The sequence below is a fragment of the Actinia tenebrosa genome, unplaced genomic scaffold, assembly GCF_029948245.1.
Source record: "Actinia tenebrosa isolate PJP-AT-01 unplaced genomic scaffold, QUT_ActTen_1.0 PGA_scaffold10__47_contigs__length_13832649, whole genome shotgun sequence".
In the NCBI taxonomy this organism is placed as follows: Eukaryota; Metazoa; Cnidaria; class Anthozoa; order Actiniaria; family Actiniidae; genus Actinia; species Actinia tenebrosa.
This window is the reverse complement of record NW_028292570.1, coordinates 1974339-1993194: the sequence shown is the minus strand read 5'-3', so window position 1 is coordinate 1993194 and position 18856 is coordinate 1974339. Positions and strand designations below refer to the sequence as shown.

Genomic DNA, 18856 nt, shown 5'->3' with positions numbered 1-18856 from the left:
CACAGTTCTCCTCGGCAGAGTTCGCAGTATTTGCCAAAACATGGATGTTTGACCACAAGACGTCTTCACCTGGGTATCCCCAATCGAATGGCAAGGCTGAGAACGCGGTACAGACAGTGAAGAGACTTTTCCAAAAGTGCAAAGAGTCTGGCATCTCTGAGTTCCAAGCCCTGCTGGACTGGCGCAATACACCTACAGCTGGCATTGGTACTAGTCCAGCCCAGCGCCTCATGGGTCGGAGATGTAAGACCCTACTCCCAATGGCTGGCACACTCTTACAGCCAAGGTACGCTACAGAGGAGGAAACCCGGAAACTCGTGGGTAACAGGCAGCGTCAAGAGTACTACTACAACAGGCGCTCTAAGCCCCTAGAGCCAATCGAAATGGGAGACACAATCAGAATGCAGCTGCCAGGTCAGAGAACATGGAGCAGAGGGACCTGTACCACTAAAGCTGGACCCCGGAGCTACGAAGTCCAAGTTGGAGAGGGGGTGTATAGGCGTAATCGAAGGCAGTTGCTGAAAACCAACGAGCCGCTGACTGCTACGTCACCTGAGAAAGACAATGGCGAGTACGCTCCACCTGCAAGTGAACTGACACAGCGCACAGAACAGTCCGAAGCACCACCTGCAGTGGAGCCTGTCTTGCGCCTATCACAGCGTTCCGTGAAACCACCCGTTTGGCACAAAGACTTTGTGAAAGACTAAGCATTTATATTTTCATCAACTTGAATATTTACTGTTTTGTTCTCTAACCGGCACTGTGATACTGTACCTTGAGAATGGGAAAGATGTGACAAGTTGTTGTGTGACTAAGACGTGTACACAGTTGAGCAACACGTACTTAGAGATATAGCCCTCGTGCTTATGAGTGTCTTGTGATCTTGTGTTTAACTGTATGTAAGAGTTCGTAATAAAGCATTTACTGTATACACACTGTATACATTTTTACAATAACGTATTCCCATTTCAACCTGAAGTTTTCTGAAAATAAGGTTTATGACAGTGTTTTAATAATTGCAGCTGAACGTGGTATAAATCTTAATCCTTCACATCTCTAGCTATTTCTTTTTTTTATATATTTTTTCAGCAAGCCCTTCTCAAGCCTCATCTCAAAAGCAAAACACAACAGCAACAATCATGGCGTTCACACCAACCTTTTCTTGTGGACGATAAACCAAGAATAGAACTAGTGAGCCCAATTAATCAATGTATTTTTTTAAAACAAGTTAAGTTTGGTCAGAAGTCTAAACGTAAATTTACTATAAAAGCGTGGAAAATTCATGAAAATATTTAAAACTCATGTTTCAGGTAAGCAGACATCAGCAACGTTCTGTGGAACTCACAGACCACTTAGATCACTCACATAAAAAGGTACGAAATCTTCATTGCTTTTTCTTTCTTATACGCATTGACTGTCAACGTATATCGCTGCCTTTTCGTGCCCATAAAATATGGTTTAGTTACAAAACTGTTGAGCAAAACAGGGGCGGCGGAAGCTGAAAAATTTGGAGGGGGGGGGGGCACTCCAATATTTCACGGTACCTTGAAATGACCCCCCCCCTCCCTGTTTAGCTTGATTACAAACGTGTATGTGTGATATTTCAATCAGTAACATTTTGCGCGCATTAAACCACTTGCAATTGTGCTGAGAGACACAAAACATGGACAACATTATCACAGTATTTTAATATGATCCCTTGTGTAGGTGATAACACGGGCTTTACATTCCCTGTTTAATTGTGTTATTACTCCAGTTCGTGTGAATGTATCTGGTCTTTTAAGAAAGTCTGTGTTATTACTCCGGTTCGTTCTTGACATCGCCGCTTGCTAACGATGCTGAAATGTGTCTATAATAGTGTTTCTGCTATTACCAACTCCAATATACATATATAGTGTCTTTGTGACTACAAACTCAAGATGAGATCTTCTATGGAAAATTTCCAAAAAGAGCCTGTCTTCGTTGGTTAGATGCGATGAATTCTTCAGCTACTTTACACAAATCGAGTTCGTCGGTTCTTAGCTTGTGGGCATTCAGTAGAATAAGGTTGTTGAGTCTTTGTTGCGTCATCGTTGATCTAAGCCACGTTTTCAGCCGGCGAAGAACTGAGAAAGACCTCTCTGCTGTAGCTGTTGTCACAGGTATTGTCAAGTAGATCTTGATCAGCTTTTTTACCTCACTTAGCCACAGGGAACCCGGCTATATTTTTTTGTTTCTTTTAGAAAAGTAACTTTGCTCTTTGTGGGTTTCCTGTGTTGGGATCGGTTTCCTATTACATGAGCTGTAATCAGATCTGCGCGCTGTGATCACCGTTGGTGTTTTGTTTCTTACTATGGGTTGCCTGTGGTGTGTAACGCACTTTCTAGTAAGCAGTCAAAAGAGGAGAAGGGATGCAACAAAGCAAGTGTCCGAATTTAAAACCCCTGTTCAAATTATTCATGAAGGTAATTTATTAATAAAAAACCCACGAAATGTTTGCTCAATGAATAAACTTTGGGTCGGGATGTTTTATTTTGTTGAACTCGTAAAAGTAACGATCCTAGAAAGTGATAGTTAAAAGCTAAGTTTTAGTTACGCGTTCACCTCCAGTTGCTCGGACCGCTTAGCTTATGAAACAGGATGTATCTGGTGTACGTCCAATTTGAAACAAAAGAATTTGACAGCTTGTTGATAGAGAAATCTAAATTTCCATATATTTTGTGAAGAGTAATCGTAGGGAAAACTTGCTTTAGTTATCCTGCCGAATTCATTCTCAGGCAAAACATTTTCTTTATCTGAAGTCTACTCGTGCATCTTCAAGATTTGAGATACTGGCACTGTTCCTTCTTTACACACCGAAAAGTTTTTCAAAAGCCTTAAATCATAAAAAACATTTTCTTATTAGAACTGATAAAATATAATTGTTTTAGTTTAAAAAAACGATTAAATATGAAATAGCCGCTCACCAAAACAAGACTGATTTGAAATCCCTTGTTTACAGGATTTTACATCTTGAACATTTTCGAACAACATGACGCAATAGAAAAATGAAAATCATCAAGACTTCCTGCTGGTTGTACTAAAGTAGCTGGTCCGAGCAACTGGAGGTGATGATCATACGATAAACTTGCTTTGTTGCAGCCCTTCTCTTCTTTTGAGTGTTTACTAGAGAGTGCGTTACCAACTGTTATTGATTTGAATTTAATCGGCTATCAGTTTACAGCGCCGATCTGATCGCAGCGCAGATCTGATTACAGCTTATGTAATAGGAAACCGATCACAACACAGGAAACCCACAAAGAGCAAAAAAATATAGCCTGGTTCCCTGTGACTTAGCATGGTCTTTCCAATTGGGCTCGCATTTAAAGCATCGCAAATTGTTCTGATAGACTTAGTTTCTTTCACAGCTCATTTCGTAGCTGCCGTGATGAAGTCGGAAAGCATCTTCAGCTGGGTCTCTAGACGGGATGGATCCACGTCTGCTGAGTACGTCATGTGAACCAACTGCGGGAGTTCATCTAAAGGCTTGCCATTTGCTGCTGATAAAAGTGCTCTCTCAATATCACAAACAGTTTGGAAGTCATTTTGTTCAAATCTTCTTTCCATGAGTTGACTATCCACAAGTTCGAGTGCCTGATAGAACTCTTGACGATGATAGTCCTTCGGTGTTGCAAACCGATGCAACTCTTCGCCATCGTCAAGACGCCTTGGTCTTTTTCTGTATCTGGGTAGGCATGGCTCAATGTTTAACAACGCAGCCGCCTTGACAGCATCATCATAAATATTGCTGAACTCTTCTGGTCTTCGGAGCCTTTTGTAGTAATTACGTGCAGCTTTACAGGCTTTCTGTGCTTCTTGGGCAGTCGTGTCTTTTCCCTGAAGGCTAATGGACAACTGCTCTGCCGCACTAAATACAAGGTACGACATCTTGAGTCCCCAAAATGTCTGAAAACTCGCCATTAGTGCTACAATGCCTCCTGCCGTCACTCCAATATCATCACGCTGTTGTTGGTTGATGTCAAACATCGTTTCTTGTATAACAACATAGTTCTTGAGTATAGCGTCGACGGCTGCCGTTCTTACAGTCCAGCGTGTAGCACATAATGGCTTGATCCCAGACAATAGGTTAGGAGATTCACCAGATTCGAGATGAGCTGATGCATTAATCTGGCGATCGTAAAACATGACCTCGTGTTTAGGAGAAAATTTGATCAGCCTTGACAATTCTCTTGCGAGGTCTAGCGCACTGATCTGTAACTGCTTTGATTGCTTTGCAGATGTCCTGAAGTACAAGGTTGACACAATGGCCTAGACAATGTACTTTTAACGCAGACTTCTCAAGGTCTTCGAACTTTTTAGCAACTCCATTCAGCTTTCCCATCATGTTTGACGCGCCATCGTAGCCTTGGCCTCTACACATTTGGATGGGAAGATTACATCTTAAGAGGACGTCTTTTATGCACGAGTATAAAGAAGTAGCATCAGTAGCGGGCACATTATATAAACCCATGGGCTCTTCGTAAACGCAAAAGCTTTCATCTACCCAGCGCAAACAGATGACAAGTTGCTCTTTGTTGCTTGAATCTCTAGTTTCGTCTGCAAGCAATGCGTAATATCCTGTTCGTACCTCTTCAATTATCTTTCTCAAAAGACTGTTCGCCATCAATGCAATGATCTCATTCGAGATGTCATGAGAGATATAACATCCATCATTTAACCATTCTTTCATTTTATACGATTCTGTTGCCTGGATTTTCAGCAGTTGAAATAGGTTACCTTCGTTGTCGTTATGTCCGCGAAGAGGCATGCCTTGCCTTGCCTTGCCAAGTAGCGAATGCAATTCAGTAGAATCAATAAAGCATCTCTGTTGTTTTTTTGATCTTTCTTTACTTGAGAGTTGATTTGGGTAACAATGTCAGGCTTTTTTGATGTCAGAATCTTCATGACAGCCTCTTTATGGAAGTTACTTTTCTCGTGCTCTTTGAATTTCTCTACAGCTTTCTTCCAGTTGTTAAATCCCCCAGTAGTAAAGGCTTCCTTGTTTCTTGTACTCATAGATACTAATCCATTCGCCTTTGCATTCATGCATGCGTTGCAAAATGCTTTGAAACTTGTGCTGCAAAGGCTAAGCCCACTCCTTCTTAAAATAACGGGTTTTTTTATTTGCCTCTGAGCCATAAACCTGGCCAGTTTTAGTAAGAAACTCTTTGTCATCTGGTCTGTTGTATTTCAGTTGACAACAAGGGCAACTGCATGGCTCAACTGTTGGTGATTTTGCCTTTGGGATTTCTGAGCTCTCTCTTTCTAAAGTTACAAAACAAAACATAGGCATAATTGAACTTTTAAGTGCAGTTCCATTGGCTATTTTATGTGAAATGTGATCCCTCATTTTGAGGGCATTTATAAATTTCATTGAACAAATAATATATAAAAGGCGTTAATTAGCAGTATTTATTTTCAAATTAATTATAATAATAATAAGTAAGTTATAGTAATAACAGCACATACTTAATTTGTACGTATAAGACAACGCGAGAAATTAGCGCTGAAACTGCATTGCATTTGACAATGCATTGCAATAGTTCGATGTTTGAAGCTATAAATAATCATAATCGCCATCAGGATGCATCATAAAATCAACAAGCTTCCATTCTTATTTAACTTTTTATTTTTAAGTAAATAATCAACAATGTACTGATAGCTCATTACTTTCATTAACAAAAACTATGCAAAAGCTAGATTAACGTCATATTCTGAACCCAACCTCGCTAAGCGAAGTCTATCAACCCTTGAGCATGAAAGTTTTAAAAAAAGCAATCTTGGAAAATTTTTCCAAAAGCATTTTAGCGATGTCCAAAGTAAACACTGAACCACCTAGACCCAAATTTAAAATGCTAGGTATTTGCATATTGGCTATGACTATTTGATTTTCATTTGAAAATGCTAAACCATTTAATGATAGCATTTGTAGTTTTTCAAATACTTAAGGCTCTCTACTACTCTGTTTTGGTTTAGTTTTTATTTGTACAGTTGTCAAGGAATAGATATTCCAAGTTACAATTTGTCCACAAAAAATCAATGTTTGACAATTGATCTTGACCACTCAAGTCTAAATATACAAGTTTAGAAGAGTGAACCAGCCCTTTTAAAAGTATCAACGAATTATGATCTAACTCCACATTTCTCAGTGAAAAGTATTGAAACGCCGACTATATTGGTATTGAAACCGAAAGGTGTATGACATGGATGCAGAGGAACAAGATGACATGCCTTTCGGTCTTCTTGAAGTCAAAGTCACTAAAGAGGGTACAACTGACTTCAGTTCTGTACAGTATATGACTGTTGGACAAAATGGTAATCTACAGCTCAAACGAGCACATTATTACTACTACCAGGTACAGTGTCAGCTGGCATTAACAGGGCTACCATGGTGTGATTTTTTTAGTTTCATCAATGAATCAGTATTTCATTGTGAAAGAATTGTCTTTGATGAAGGATTTTTTGAGCAAAGTAAAGATAAAGTTGATCTTTTTTATTTCAGTTATTTTCTAAAATAAATACAGCTGCAGCTCTGAAGAATTTAAAATTATTATATAAACTTACATGAAAGAATATGGTGACACTAAGAAATATTTATTGTTGTTCTGTTACTTGTTTGGTAATTACATTCACAATTCCATTACTGATAAGTATGAGTAGTATATATTATGTTATTAGGTGTTGTTTTTGTCTCTTATAAGTGGACCTTGGAAGTTGGTCAATAGGCAAATAACGGCATAAACCTGATTGATTGTACCAAGCATGTTCAATGGAATGTCAGAATCAAATATGTGGTACTCCTTAATTCTACGTATTGCCCTTTCCACATGAATTCGTAATTTAGCAATTGACTTTGTTTGTTGGGCTTCACGAATGGAAAACTGGCCTTTGCTTTGAAGGTATGGGGGGAGATTTAGCTTGACTTTCTTTTTTAATAAAAGGTCTTCTATGTCAAAGCCTTTGTCGGCCATTACCGAGTCATTATCTTCCAATAAATCTAGTATACCTGAGCATCGTGTAATTTCCTTGTCTGAAATAGACCCTGTGTGCAGAGAAGATACAAAGGTAATAGCACCATGAGGTGCTATTCCAATCAGACCCTTTAGAGTGATGTTACTTTTGTAAGAAGAATATAACTGTGACTGTAGCAAAAGTGAGGAAGGGGTCTGAACATACAACTCAGTACAATCTAAGATAACTCTGGTGGTTGGGTACATGTCCTTAAAAGACTGTGGCATGTACTCATCTATTGCCTCCCTGGACATCCAAACTGGCTGGGTGCCAAGGATAAAATATAAATAATTAGACCAAGTGGTCACTTTTCTACTAACAGATGATGTGCTAATAAGAAATCTATCCGCCAAATCTTGTTCAAACAAACCTAGTCTTATTCTAACTAAAAACAAAAACAACTCATCAATCAAAATCATAGTGCGAGCTGAAGGCCTGCTTTTTTGAATACCAGCAGAATAAACATACTTCATGTACTGAGCAGAAGGTGTGACAAAATCATAAAAACTGTAAAAATGATTATAGGTAGCAAAACCAGTGTAAAACTTTATGAGGTCATCATCAGAGGAAAATCTTTCTATACCAAACTTGTGCAATTTTAAGGCTGCAACTTGGGCTCTGAGGGCTTCTATTTCAACTTGAGCTGCACCATATGCTGCTCTCAGGGCCTCTGTTTCTGCTTCAACAGGAGTTCTTTCAGGCTGTGGTGCTGCTTCAGAATCAGGACAGGGCTCAGGTACATCAGGTACATTATTATCATTCTCATCCTCACTCTCGTCAGTCTGAGTCCCACTAAAACAGAAGTAATAAGTAAAATTAATGGCAAAGACAGCACTCTGAATGAATTATCATTATTTTCCCTCATAACAGTCACATCCATACAATTTATTTGTTGGATTTTTCACAACAGTAAATTAAGCACATTTCCTTTTTTATATATAAATATATATACCTGTCAACTTGTCGAATCAATTTTCTCCTTTGAGTGGTTTTACCAGACCAGTCGAACATTGTAGGAACGACGCCAGGTTTGAGAAGTCTTTTTCCTGAGTTGTTTGGAGGACGGTAATCACTGTCTAAGAAATGTTTCGAGCAAACCCTCGTGCTGTGTGTTATCTGAAAAGAGACCAAAACTATTATTATCTTACTGAAGAAAGCAAAGACCATTCAATTTTTCATATTTACCTTGAAATAGGGTCCTTCGTCTCGCCTTACTTTTGTAATCCAGGCACTTCTTAGTGTTGCGTCTTTAGGGAATCGATGAAAAGAAAGTGCTGGGTTGTAGCGCGAATCCCCATTACACAAAGGAACACTGCACTGAGTGAAATCGTGTCTTGGACTCAGTGCTTCCATGGTCCGTATTCGAGGTCTCGTACGTCATATACTCAGCTAAAACGCAATAAATATTGAAACAAAATTAAAATATGCTCTTTGCATATCAATATTAAAAAAAGAACTGCCTCATATATACTGTAGATCTTGGCTATCCGGTGTATCACTGATATAACACCTCTAGCTACGCCGAGAATATAACAAGCACAAGAGGTAGTTTGTTCGGACTTAAAATGGCTTAAACTCGGCGATGTTTAGCAAAACCATAGTTAAGAGTCCGAAAAAAAACTCGTATGATATAGTTGTAAGTATTTCTATGAAATAATCAACATTAGTTTCTGAAATAACAGAAAACTCATGTAAACAACTTACCCGTGAAATCCGCCATTTTCACGTGCGTCTCACCCTCGACGCTTTGTCTTCAAGTCGCTAAAAAACCTTCTGCTTTTGATTTGAAACGTTTAAAACACGTTCACAAGATAGAAAAATATCTGAACAAAGTACTTCTGGAAAATCAACGGCTTTGAGAAAGAATATAACGATAAAACAGACACTATAGTTCTGGAAAGGTCACGCTCCGCTACTTAAACTCTTGTTGTTGTCAAGGAATGTCTGGAAAGCTTGCCCGCCAGAGGCTTGTTGCTATGGGGGAATTTGACACGTGATCTATTGATTTTAGCAGCCAATCAAAACGCACCATGATAACAATGCGAGCAACGCAATATAAAGCGCGAATGAAGGAAGAAATATAAGATTTCGCTGAATATTGCTAGACGTACGTACGGCCATCGTTTTTTGGCAGGGGTCTAGGTCCGGCAGGGTTTTCGTCGATAGAATAAGGTAAGAAGAAAAAATAGACTAAAAGATAACTATATATACATATATAAAATTATATCGATCGAGTAAATCGTAAGGAAAAAAGTGAATTAGTTCTTGGATTTTTTGAACAAGATGGTAGCTTTATACGGCAACCATGGAATCCTTTGCTAGTTGTTTAAGCGTGTTCGATTTATTGCGACAAGTTTTCTCCATCTTTTCTTCGCTAAGTTACCGTTGATAGAATTTGATGTAGAAACCTTTTCATTTTGATTTCCACCGACTTGTTTTAGTTTCTTTTTAAATGGTGCAATTTAATTTGTTGCAATTTAAATGTGAGGGAAGCTGCATGTGCATGTCTTGTCGAAACCGCGAACTGTACCGAACAATAGGAAGACTTTGCAGCTAATCTTGTATTCTAATTATGTCTCTGATTCACTGGTTGGAAGTAATGTTCAAAGGTACTAGGGAAATTTCCTGAGTAAAAATCAAACATAAATAAAGCTGTATGGAGATAGACTAGATTCTCCAATTTCAGAATGTTTAACCTAAGAAAAAGTGGACTAGTGTGATGAATCTAATGAGAAAAAGTCATAAGTCTGACTGCTTTTTTTTGAAGAATGAACAGAGGAGTAAGAACAGATTGATGAGTATGGCCCCAAAATATGAGGCCATATATTAAGTAAGGATAAATTAGACAATAATATAGACTTGTTAAAATTTCTAAGTTAATATAATGACGGGCTTTGGATATAATTCCAATGCTGCGTTTGATTTTATTTGAAATATAGGCAACATGAGGTTTCCAATTAAGATAACTGTCAATCATAACACCAAGATATTTAAGATGCTGTTTTTGCTCAAGCGACTCGTTGTTTATGTTGATTGATATGTCATGTACCTTTTTCTGAATAGAATGAAAAATGATAAAATTGGATTTGTCAATGTTTAAAGACAACTTATTTGCACAAAGCCATGAATAAACATTCATTAGTTCATTATTAATAGTAGATTCAAGGCTCAATAAACTTTTATTAGAATAGAAAAGATTGCTGTCATCTGCAAATAAATGAAAAGAGAACAAGGTAGATGAATTGCACATATCATTAATGTATAGAAGAAAAAGGATGGGTCCAAGGACTGAGCCTTGAGGAACACCACAGTTATCAGTAAGGTTTTAGAGCAAACACTTCCAAGAGAAACAAATTGCTTTCTGTTATGCAAATAAGAAGAGAACCAATTTCCTGCTACTTCACGTATGCCATAATGCTCAAGCTTAGAAAGTAAAATTTGATGGTCAACAGTATCGAAGGCTTAAATTCTTAGATCCAAAAAGATTCCACAAGAGTAATTACCACTTTCAATAGCACATTGAATGCTATTAGTAATTGATAAAATGGCATGAGTAGTGGAATGTTTCTTACGAAATCCAAACTGCTTATCGTAAAGAACATTATTCCTATTTATAAATTCAAGTAGCCTACTGCACATGAGCTTTTCAAGAATTCTGCTGAAGATGGATATTAGAGAAATAGGGCGATAATTATTAACATCTAATTGTGAGCCCTTCTTAAATACAGGTGTTATACGTGCTAGTTTAAGACCATCAGGAACAATACCAGAAGTGAAAGAGTTATTAAATATATGCTTAAGAGGTTCAGAAATAAGATGCTTAATAGATTTTAGTATAGGAGTTGGTATACTAAAAGGACCAACTGCTTTTTTTGAATTTAACTTCCCAATTTCATCCTCAACTTCCTGTGATGTAACAGGAGAAATACAGAATTTATCACTTACTCTTGACGGTAAGAACTGCATTGGGCACTGCTAAACAGCGAAACACCGAAACGAAACACCGGAACGAAACAGAGACAAATTCTTGATATTACAAATATCATGCAATAAAAAAATAAAAGAAATCAAAATACATGATAGTACAATGATACAAAAGCGATAACGCTTTCCTTCATGCCCGTGCTTTATGATCTGTGATCCGTATCGATCGTTTATTACCTTTTCATAAACAATGTCGTTTCGCTGTCTATCAATGCAATTCTTTCTTGAATTTGAAGGATTCCAATGGATCTTTTACTAATACAAGCATTAGTCTTAACTGCTTCTGTCTCTAGTATTTACACCAAAAAAATGGTGAAAAAAAGCTAAAGCCCTCGGGCGACGCCATGTTTATTTATACAAAAGCAAATTTCCAGCTAGTTCTAGGCTATATCCTTAGTGTGTCACTAACAAATGTCTATTCAAAGGTGTAGAATGCCTTTCGCCAGTAAACACGACGAACGACGTAAACGAATGAACAAGCTTTAATAATGAAACGTAGTCGCAAGATGGCCGACCAATAACAACAGTAATGAACAGGCGTCACTGGCGCGGGCGCGCGCGCATGACAGGCACAAATGTCCGCGGGCACAACGGGCTCGCTGGCGCAGTATCTTCTTCTTCCTTATTTTCTGTTAATTAACTGGATAACAAAGTTATTATGGTTCATACATCTACAGGTCGCATAATGTCTCAATATAGGAAGTAGTCCTTGAGGTAGGCTGGGGGTTTGCGTGTTCGTTGTGGTCTCGAGGGAGATTCTTCGCTGCTGAGTTCGTTGTTGATGGGCAGTGGGACGGTGAGAGTGACTTGCGAGGGTGGTGGGTCTTGCTCAGTTGTTTCTGGGGTTGTGTTGGTGTCTTCTTCCGATGCGTTGTCTTGATTGTTTGGTTTACACCAGCTTGGTAAGTCAACTTCGTATGGGCGGATAAGTTCCGATGGGGGTGTTGGTGGACTTGGTTCTTCTGACGCTAACGTTGGGTCTACGGTGGCGAAGTCTTCGTCGGCATCGTTGTGGATTACTTGAGTACTAGTGTGGGAGGAGGCGAGGGGAGCGGGAACGGCATAGCACTCACATAGCTTGACCTTGTATGATGTGGCGCGAAGTTGGGATCCGGTGAACTTCTTAATGTAACACCAAGGGTCGCTCACTTCTGTAACGATGTAGCGGTCACGAGCACGTAGTTTGTCGCGGTCAGCGATCAAATAAACTATGTCTCCCACTCGAATCTGTGGCTGAGGTGCGGCAACTCCGTGTTTGTCTTTGGACTTTTCGCTGTGGGGATGGTTAGTGGACCTCTTCTGGTGCTGCGCTACTATATTCTGGTAGTCAGATAGTGGGAGTTGGTCACAGGTGTATTGACTGCGCTGTGTCCATAGTTCACGAGCGGAGAGACCTTGATGGCGTAGGCGAGAGTTGAGACGAGCTGTTGCTAGTGCGAGGCCAGTAGAAGTAATGGGTCCACCTCCGGGCTCCTGTCGCAGAAGCTCTTCTTCTAGCTCTTGAATAGCCTTTTCGGCGACTGGGTTCTTATTCTTATTCTTTATGCGACCAACATCGAGCCAAATGTTCAAGTGTTTTAGACCGTCGTTGTTGCTAAGAGATAAGAAGCTTGGTGCAGGGTCTACTCGAATGACTGTTCTTGGACCGTCCAAAGGGTGTAGTTCCACAATGAGGCGTGTAAGGGCGTCGCGCAGGGTGTCGTACTTTTCGTCTTGTATTAAACAAGTGTTGGTGTAGGATGTCGAACACTCTCTGAGTAGTAAGATTGCTTGTCGTTGTCGTTTGATAACGTCAGCAGCGAAGGATATGCCGACGACGTCGGGTGGTTCTTCAGATGATTGGTTTACGAGAGAACTTGGAAACTTCCGTAAGGAGGCACATGGGTGGCATGACGAGGATACCCTGGTTAGGGCACTGTTCATGTCTAACGCAAAGAAGTGGCGTAGTACAACCATCTGAAGCTGGTTGCGAGATGGATGGTTTAGACGAACGTGGAGAGCTGTGAGAAGACCATCAAGTACGGACCGTGGTACTACTATTGCCTCAGATGAGGGGGTGAAAGGTTGGTTGCGTTTGACTACTAGAATGCCGTCTTTGGAGATGGACGTTACGTTTAGATAGCGTTTGATGTCTTTTATGTTAGTCAGTTTCTTCGAGGGTCTAGTTCCTTGTTTCAGATGGGCATGGACTCTGCGGAGGTCGGGACATCCGTTTTGGATTTCTCGCCAGGCTGATCTCGTGGTGAATGGAAGTGACTTGGTGTTGTCGATGATGTCTTGAACGGACACGTCACGGACGACAGAGTCTTCTGTTTCTTTGATGAAACTGCACACCTGGCATGTTGGTTCTTGGCACTCTGGAGCGTTGCGGCTCGTAAAGTCTGAAGGGAGGTTAGCCGTACCGGCCAAATGCTGCAACGTGACTTGATATCGGCTAACGGTAGTTAGGAATGATGTTACCCGAGGGCTTGCGGAAAATTCGCCGCGACAGAGTTTATTGATGGCTTGGACGCATGGTTTGCTGTCAGTGAGTACGCAAGTACGGTGTTCAGACTGTATTATAAACGGGCTGAAGTGCTTGACGGCCGCGGCGATACTCAGTGCTTCAATTTCACAGGGCAGCCAGTTGACTTGGTGTTTGCGGAGTTTTGCGCTGAAAAATCCGGCAAGATAGAGGTTGTTCTCACGGGACACATATAGTGTTGCTCCGAGGCCACGTTTGGTTACGGAGCCGTCTGTTACGATCCATAAGGAGTCGGATGGACGTGGTAGAGCGATGGCTTTGGTTGACGTGAGGGCCTGCTGAGCAGCTTTAAACTTGTGGAGAAGACTTTCGTTCAACGTAAGTTTGTCTTGTGACTGGAGACCCGAGATTGCGCCTTCGAGGGGGTCGATTAGGGAGGAACACTCTGGTAGGACGCGGCTAAGGACTTTGTAGGACCCGATAAAAGAGCGCATGCCTTTGACGGTAGTTGGAGGAGGACAAGATGCAAGAACCGCGACGCGATGAGGACTTGCAGATAGTTTGCCTTGGGACCACACCCATCCTAATATGGTGGTGGACTTTGGACAGATGACCGTTTTAGTTGGTGAGAGTCTAAGGTTGCACCTGTCAAGCTGTTCCAGGACCCGTGCCCAGATAGGTAGAAGGTCTTCGGGGCTTGCTCCTCCGCAGTACAAGTCGTCTGCTATCTTTGCCACGCAGCCTTCTTGGATGAAGTCACCAAGTACTCGACACATCATCTCTTCGAGTGCTGTTTCTGAGCCGGGCATTCCCATTGCGGAGCGGCAGTAAACGCGTACGCCACGAAATGGTGTGGCTACGCCGCAGTACTTCCTGGATTCTTTAGCAAGGGGTATTTGGTAGAAGGCGCGGCTGAGATCAGACTTTATCAGGAACTTCCATGGTGCAATGGTGCGTAGTGTGGAGTCAACGTCTGGCATGAGTGATGGTTGGGGTTTGCTGTACCGTCCCACGTCTGCAAAGGCAGTGACGAGGCGATGACCGCCAGAGGGTTTCTTTATGAGGAAGGAGGGGTTCAGGTATTCTACTGCCACGTCGATATCTTCGGGTTTTTGGAAGACTTGGTCTCTTTCCAGTTCGTCAAACTTCTCTTGCAGCTCTATTAGTTGGTTTCGAGAGTATTGAGGAAGGCGCCCTTTACGTTGGGGCGGCTGTACCGGTCCCATGTTTACGCGGGCTTCTATATGGCCCGCTGCTCCGTTGTACCCTGGAATGTCCGGTTTGAAGACGTTGTCGTATTTCTGTAGGACCTTCTGGAATTGGTCACGCATGGAACTTGTAAGTAGCTTGTCTGGATCTAGACTTACGCTGCCTGAGGACGGCGGGGTAGGCTTTACTTCTGTAACGGGGAGTGTTGAGGGTGGAGCCGCTTCGGGAGGAGTCGCTGGGACGGTTGGGCGGGCCCAGCAGATGTGGTCGTGGCGTCGGACGGTGTATGGTTCGTCGGACGTGTTGGTAATTCGCACTTTACCTCCGACTGTATCTATGACTCGTGGTTGGGGCCATGGGTTTTCGCTGGGTGGAGGGCGTTTGAGTTGGGACGTATCACTACGGGGTTCAATGGCGATAGTGTTGTCAGTTCCCAGCTCGGGGGGGACGTCAACTTCTAGGTAATCTCCAGGCCAGATAACGGTGGTGGGCGACGATGAACGTAACACATACGACGTGGCGTGGCGTATGGTGTGAGCCTGAGTGCTGTGTTTTTCATCGGTGTGGTACAAGATGGTTTCGGAGCCTTGTATAGTTATCTGTTGAGTGGCTGGGCGAACTGAGATGTCGTTCGCGATGAGGAAGGGTATTCCAGCGAGTATGTCAACATCTATGTCCTCTACTACGAGGGCGTCGAGCGCGAGTTTCTTGTTGGAACGAGAGAGCAGGACGTGTACTTCGCCAATAACGGTCAGCGGTGTCGTACCATCGGCTTGCAATGCTTGTTGGGAAGACTTTTCGACGGTAAGACCAAGTGTCTGGGCAACGGACGCTTTAATCATGCTGGTTTCGGCGCCGGTGTCGAGGGTCAGCCTCACTGGGTGTTGTCGATAGAAGGCGTTGAGTAGGGGTGACCTTCTGGTGCTGACCCTTCGGGAGATGGAACGTGCGGACGGAAGGGCTGACGCTTCACTGTCAACTTGATCAGGTGCGTACAGATCTAGGTTATCGTCGTCTTCTTCTACTTCCTCTTCATAGTTGGTTGTCGAGCGAGTCTTGGCGAGGAAGAGTCTGTCCTCAGGAGGTAAGTAAGGGCACTTACTTAGGAAATGCTGTTGATCTGCGCGGCCTGCTTCTTTGCATAGTGGGCATGACCTGGGGCGTCTGGAAGTCGTTGGGCGGCGACTGTTTGGCAATTTGTTTGGTTCACGTGAGGCAGGGAATCTAAATTTTGACGCTGTAGCGCGTAGTATCTTGGAATCAGCGGCTGTGCGTAGTTCGTCAAGCAGTGAGTCCAACGCTTGGGAGATTTCTGGTTTTATCGATGCGAGGGTTCTGGAGCGAAGTTCCGTGCCATATCGTTGTTTTACGAGGTTTGGTAAGTCCGGGTGGATTAGTCTAAGCCAGGTGAGAACGATCATATTTTCAAGACTGGGTGTTGATTCCTCGTCGGCGGTTATAATCTCGCCATGGTGGGTGATATTGCCATTAGCGATGAGGAGATTGTCTTCGACGAAGGACATCAGTCGTTGAAAGAGGTCTTCTGGGCGTTCGTCATGTTCCAGTTTAATGTTATTAAAGTCGATAAAGTGTGCTCCGGTGGACTGGAACCCATAATGCATGCGAATCATTTGCCAGATGGAGTTGATAGATGTTGAGTTCTTGACAATTGAATTTCTAGAGATAACTGGGCAATAATTAGCGATTTGGCCAAGCATCAACTCCAGATGGGTACACTTTTGCTGTGCTGTTCGACGTCTAGCGACAGGGACTGCTTCACCGTCATCAGTAAAGCCTCTTAGAGGGCCTCGAGATTTCTTTAGCCACGTCACGGTATCACCAAGGAAGGATGCGAAATTTACGTCGAGAGATAATGTATACTGTAGGTTTTGTCTCCATGCTTCGAAGGAAGTGATTGTCTCGTTTTTAGTCAGTGTCCATTGTTTTGGTGCTCTTGTTGAAGTCATTTTTGGAGTCGATGGTTTGGGTGATTGTTGATGAGGCCGTGTGAATGTGTTTCGTAAGCTCTTGTGTACGTTTCTTGCTGTTCGTTTTCCAACCACCGTACAGGTTGGCTCGTTACGAGACTTCTGCTATTGATCGTTGTATTTATACTGTTGTTCGTGGGTCCTTTAATCGCTGCCACCACGCCAGTAAACACGACGAACGACGTAAACGAATGAACAAGCTTTAATAATGAAACGTAGTCGCAAGATGGCCGACCAATAACAACAGTAATGAACAGGCGTCACTGGCGCGGGCGCGCGCGCATGACAGGCACAAATGTCCGCGGGCACAACGGGCTCGCTGGCGTTTACTATTTTGCAGTTTTGCGATATCACCCATTTTTGGCATTGTCTTATCAAGTTTTGTCCATCATCTATACCTACGCTTTCCATATCGCGTACAAGTTGTTTCTTATAACCCGCTAGAAAAATTAGGACAATGTTTACTTGGATTACTTTATAATCGGGATATAGGCTCTTTAGACCTGATCTTAATTCGGTATATTTTGGTTGTTTTAATAGTGTTCGTTCTTCAATAATGCCTACATTACAAACAGTTCCTTCAATGATCAACCAGGTCTTCTTCTCTTTGTCCTTTATCACTATGTCCGGCTTGTTAGCTCCATTCTTTTGTGCAACCTTCAGATCAGATGTATTGGAATGTCCCAGAGTATCTTTGCTTTTTTTGTTCTTTACGACAGGTTCTGGTATTGGTTGTTTGTGCCATGGTTTCAGCAGATCTTCATCTTTAGTGAACCCATAGGACGATATGATTTGCAGGATGGTAAATAGGGCGAAGCATCTGATCGTGTCTTGCCTTGTATAGGGATTGTGCGATAGCAGAACATCCGCATAGCAAGTGTGGTATGTAATGTTTCAAAGCCTCCAATATCGGCTGCGCCTTGAACTGGAACTAATTGCTTAGACTTGAATTCCCGTCCAGTCCCATTGCACAAAATTGAGTGACACATCCGGGAAATTAGAGAATAAAATACTAGATTACAGTTTCCGAATATCAATTATCCTCTCACGGCCATTTATATTTATAAGGCAAAGTCAAAATATTGAAAGTTTAATGGCTTCGTGAAGAAAATCTAAAGTCAATGCAAGAAAAGTAACATAAGAATATTAAAGGATGACAACCACACAATATAATCCTACATGTACCTTTTATTTTGGTGATTCAATTTGCCAACATGCGATTTTTTGTGGGTCAATTTCAGGTTTCGTAGTGTTTATATGTATGGAAATTTATCATTCCTGAATTTCGTTCGGGTCCTGCTGCTCATCGTGAAGAAAATCATTCAGAGTACAACTGAAATTGGTGCCCAACCATTGCTTAATTGCTTCCAAATCCAGCTCTCTTTGAAGCTGAAAGCAAGTAGCGATTTTCAGGAGTTTTAACTTTGACCAAACAAAGCAAAACAGTCCAAAATGACGACTTCCCAGTGCTTTTTTGATATAAAAAATCATCTTTCTACCGCGATTTGTATAGCCATAGAAACCTGGCCTCTTTATTGCTCAAATATCCATAATTCCGTCTACAGATCTCGCTTTAAAAACGGACATATTTGCTCACGACCTCAGCATATATTTTGTTACTGGTTCGAAAACCTGTCCGTGTGGAGACTGGTACCTGATTTGGAGAAAATGCCCGCGAATTTTGCTATAAAGATATTTTCATGGTTTTTTTCCCACTGTTTTTGAAATCCTTTTAATAGTATGAAGATATTACAGTGTTTTCTTTAAAAAATGGAGGCTTTGAAATGACTTCCCATCTCATTAATTATTGGACTTAGAGTAACTAGTCCTAGGACTGAGTTTATTTTGTTCCAGTTACTACAGACTGAATGCATTCCTTTCACAGCACTTTACAAGGTTTCGAGTAACATCATGTGACCAAAAAATAGCCCATTGATTGGCTGGTTTACTCATGAATTATTAATGAGTATGAGAATGTTTCTTCTTCGACGTGGCATAACCTGCATCTTAGATCTCCTCGTTCTTCTTTTAAAGGGGCACTTGTATGAAAACGCCCAATTTTTGAAAGTCCAACTAATCGAGGTATTTGAGGATAATATGACTTAATTATGACTACGTAAACATAACTAGTGAAAATTTTAGCCTGGGAGCCACTTGAAGATGAGAAATTTTGTTTAAGCAA

The 18856-nt window shown here is 41.6% G+C and overlaps 4 protein-coding genes across 5 annotated transcripts in view; 1 reads left to right on the top strand and 3 right to left on the bottom strand.

Moving 5' to 3' along the window:
- Nucleotides 1–1082: 1082 nt before the first annotated feature.
- LOC148912739 (uncharacterized) overlaps nucleotides 1083–18856 on the top strand; it is a 41417-nt gene continuing 23643 nt past the window's right edge. Inside the window, exons 1-2 of one of the 2 annotated variants that reach the window (XM_089026495.1) lie at nucleotides 1083–1191; nucleotides 1311–1373. The gene's annotated coding sequence lies outside the window, so the exon portion shown is untranslated. Of the gene's footprint in view, nucleotides 1192–1310; nucleotides 1374–9106; nucleotides 9202–18856 lie in introns of those variants that run through there. The other variant, XM_089026493.1, reaches the window with a different exon arrangement.
- Nucleotides 1669–5034, bottom strand: LOC148912743 (zinc finger MYM-type protein 1-like). The gene is made up of 4 exons (XM_089026833.1): nucleotides 4870–5034; nucleotides 4314–4798; nucleotides 2946–4261; nucleotides 1669–2854 (listed from the first exon to the last, which is right to left on the bottom strand). The coding sequence occupies exons 1-3, from the start codon at nucleotides 5032–5034 to the stop codon at nucleotides 3388–3390; spliced, it is 1524 nt and encodes a 507-aa protein (XP_088882959.1). The 3' UTR covers nucleotides 1669–2854; nucleotides 2946–3387.
- Nucleotides 6527–8973, bottom strand: LOC148912742 (uncharacterized). The gene is made up of 4 exons (XM_089027091.1): nucleotides 8734–8973; nucleotides 8215–8418; nucleotides 7982–8145; nucleotides 6527–7821 (listed from the first exon to the last, which is right to left on the bottom strand). The coding sequence occupies exons 2-4, from the start codon at nucleotides 8380–8382 to the stop codon at nucleotides 6693–6695; spliced, it is 1461 nt and encodes a 486-aa protein (XP_088883217.1). The 5' UTR covers nucleotides 8383–8418; nucleotides 8734–8973; the 3' UTR covers nucleotides 6527–6692.
- Nucleotides 11478–16956, bottom strand: LOC148912741 (uncharacterized). The gene has a single exon (XM_089026478.1). It carries the CDS (start codon nucleotides 16651–16653, stop codon nucleotides 11704–11706), a length of 4950 nt encoding a protein of 1649 aa, XP_088882604.1. The 5' UTR covers nucleotides 16654–16956; the 3' UTR covers nucleotides 11478–11703.

What these genes read in the sequence shown, in the direction of transcription:
- LOC148912743 (XM_089026833.1), bottom strand. Translation starts at nt 5,034, where the DNA reads ATGAGTACAAGAAACAAGGAAGCCTTTACTACTGGGGGATTTAACAAC. An exon ending in TTACCCAAATCAACTCTCAA is followed by an intron (nt 4,799 to 4,869) that starts GTAAAGAAAGAT and finishes CTACTTGGCAAG; the next exon opens with GCAAGGCAAGGCATGCCTCT. An exon ending in AAGTTCGAAGACCTTGAGAA is followed by an intron (nt 4,262 to 4,313) that starts GTCTGCGTTAAA and finishes CTTGTACTTCAG; the next exon opens with GACATCTGCAAAGCAATCAA.
- LOC148912741 (XM_089026478.1), bottom strand. Translation starts at nt 16,653, where the DNA reads ATGACTTCAACAAGAGCACCAAAACAATGGACACTGACTAAAAACGAG.
- LOC148912742 (XM_089027091.1), bottom strand. Translation starts at nt 8,382, where the DNA reads ATGGAAGCACTGAGTCCAAGACACGATTTCACTCAGTGCAGTGTTCCT. An exon ending in ACGAAGGACCCTATTTCAAG is followed by an intron (nt 8,146 to 8,214) that starts GTAAATATGAAA and finishes GTCTCTTTTCAG; the next exon opens with ATAACACACAGCACGAGGGT. An exon ending in TTGATTCGACAAGTTGACAG is followed by an intron (nt 7,822 to 7,981) that starts GTATATATATTT and finishes CTTCTGTTTTAG; the next exon opens with TGGGACTCAGACTGACGAGA.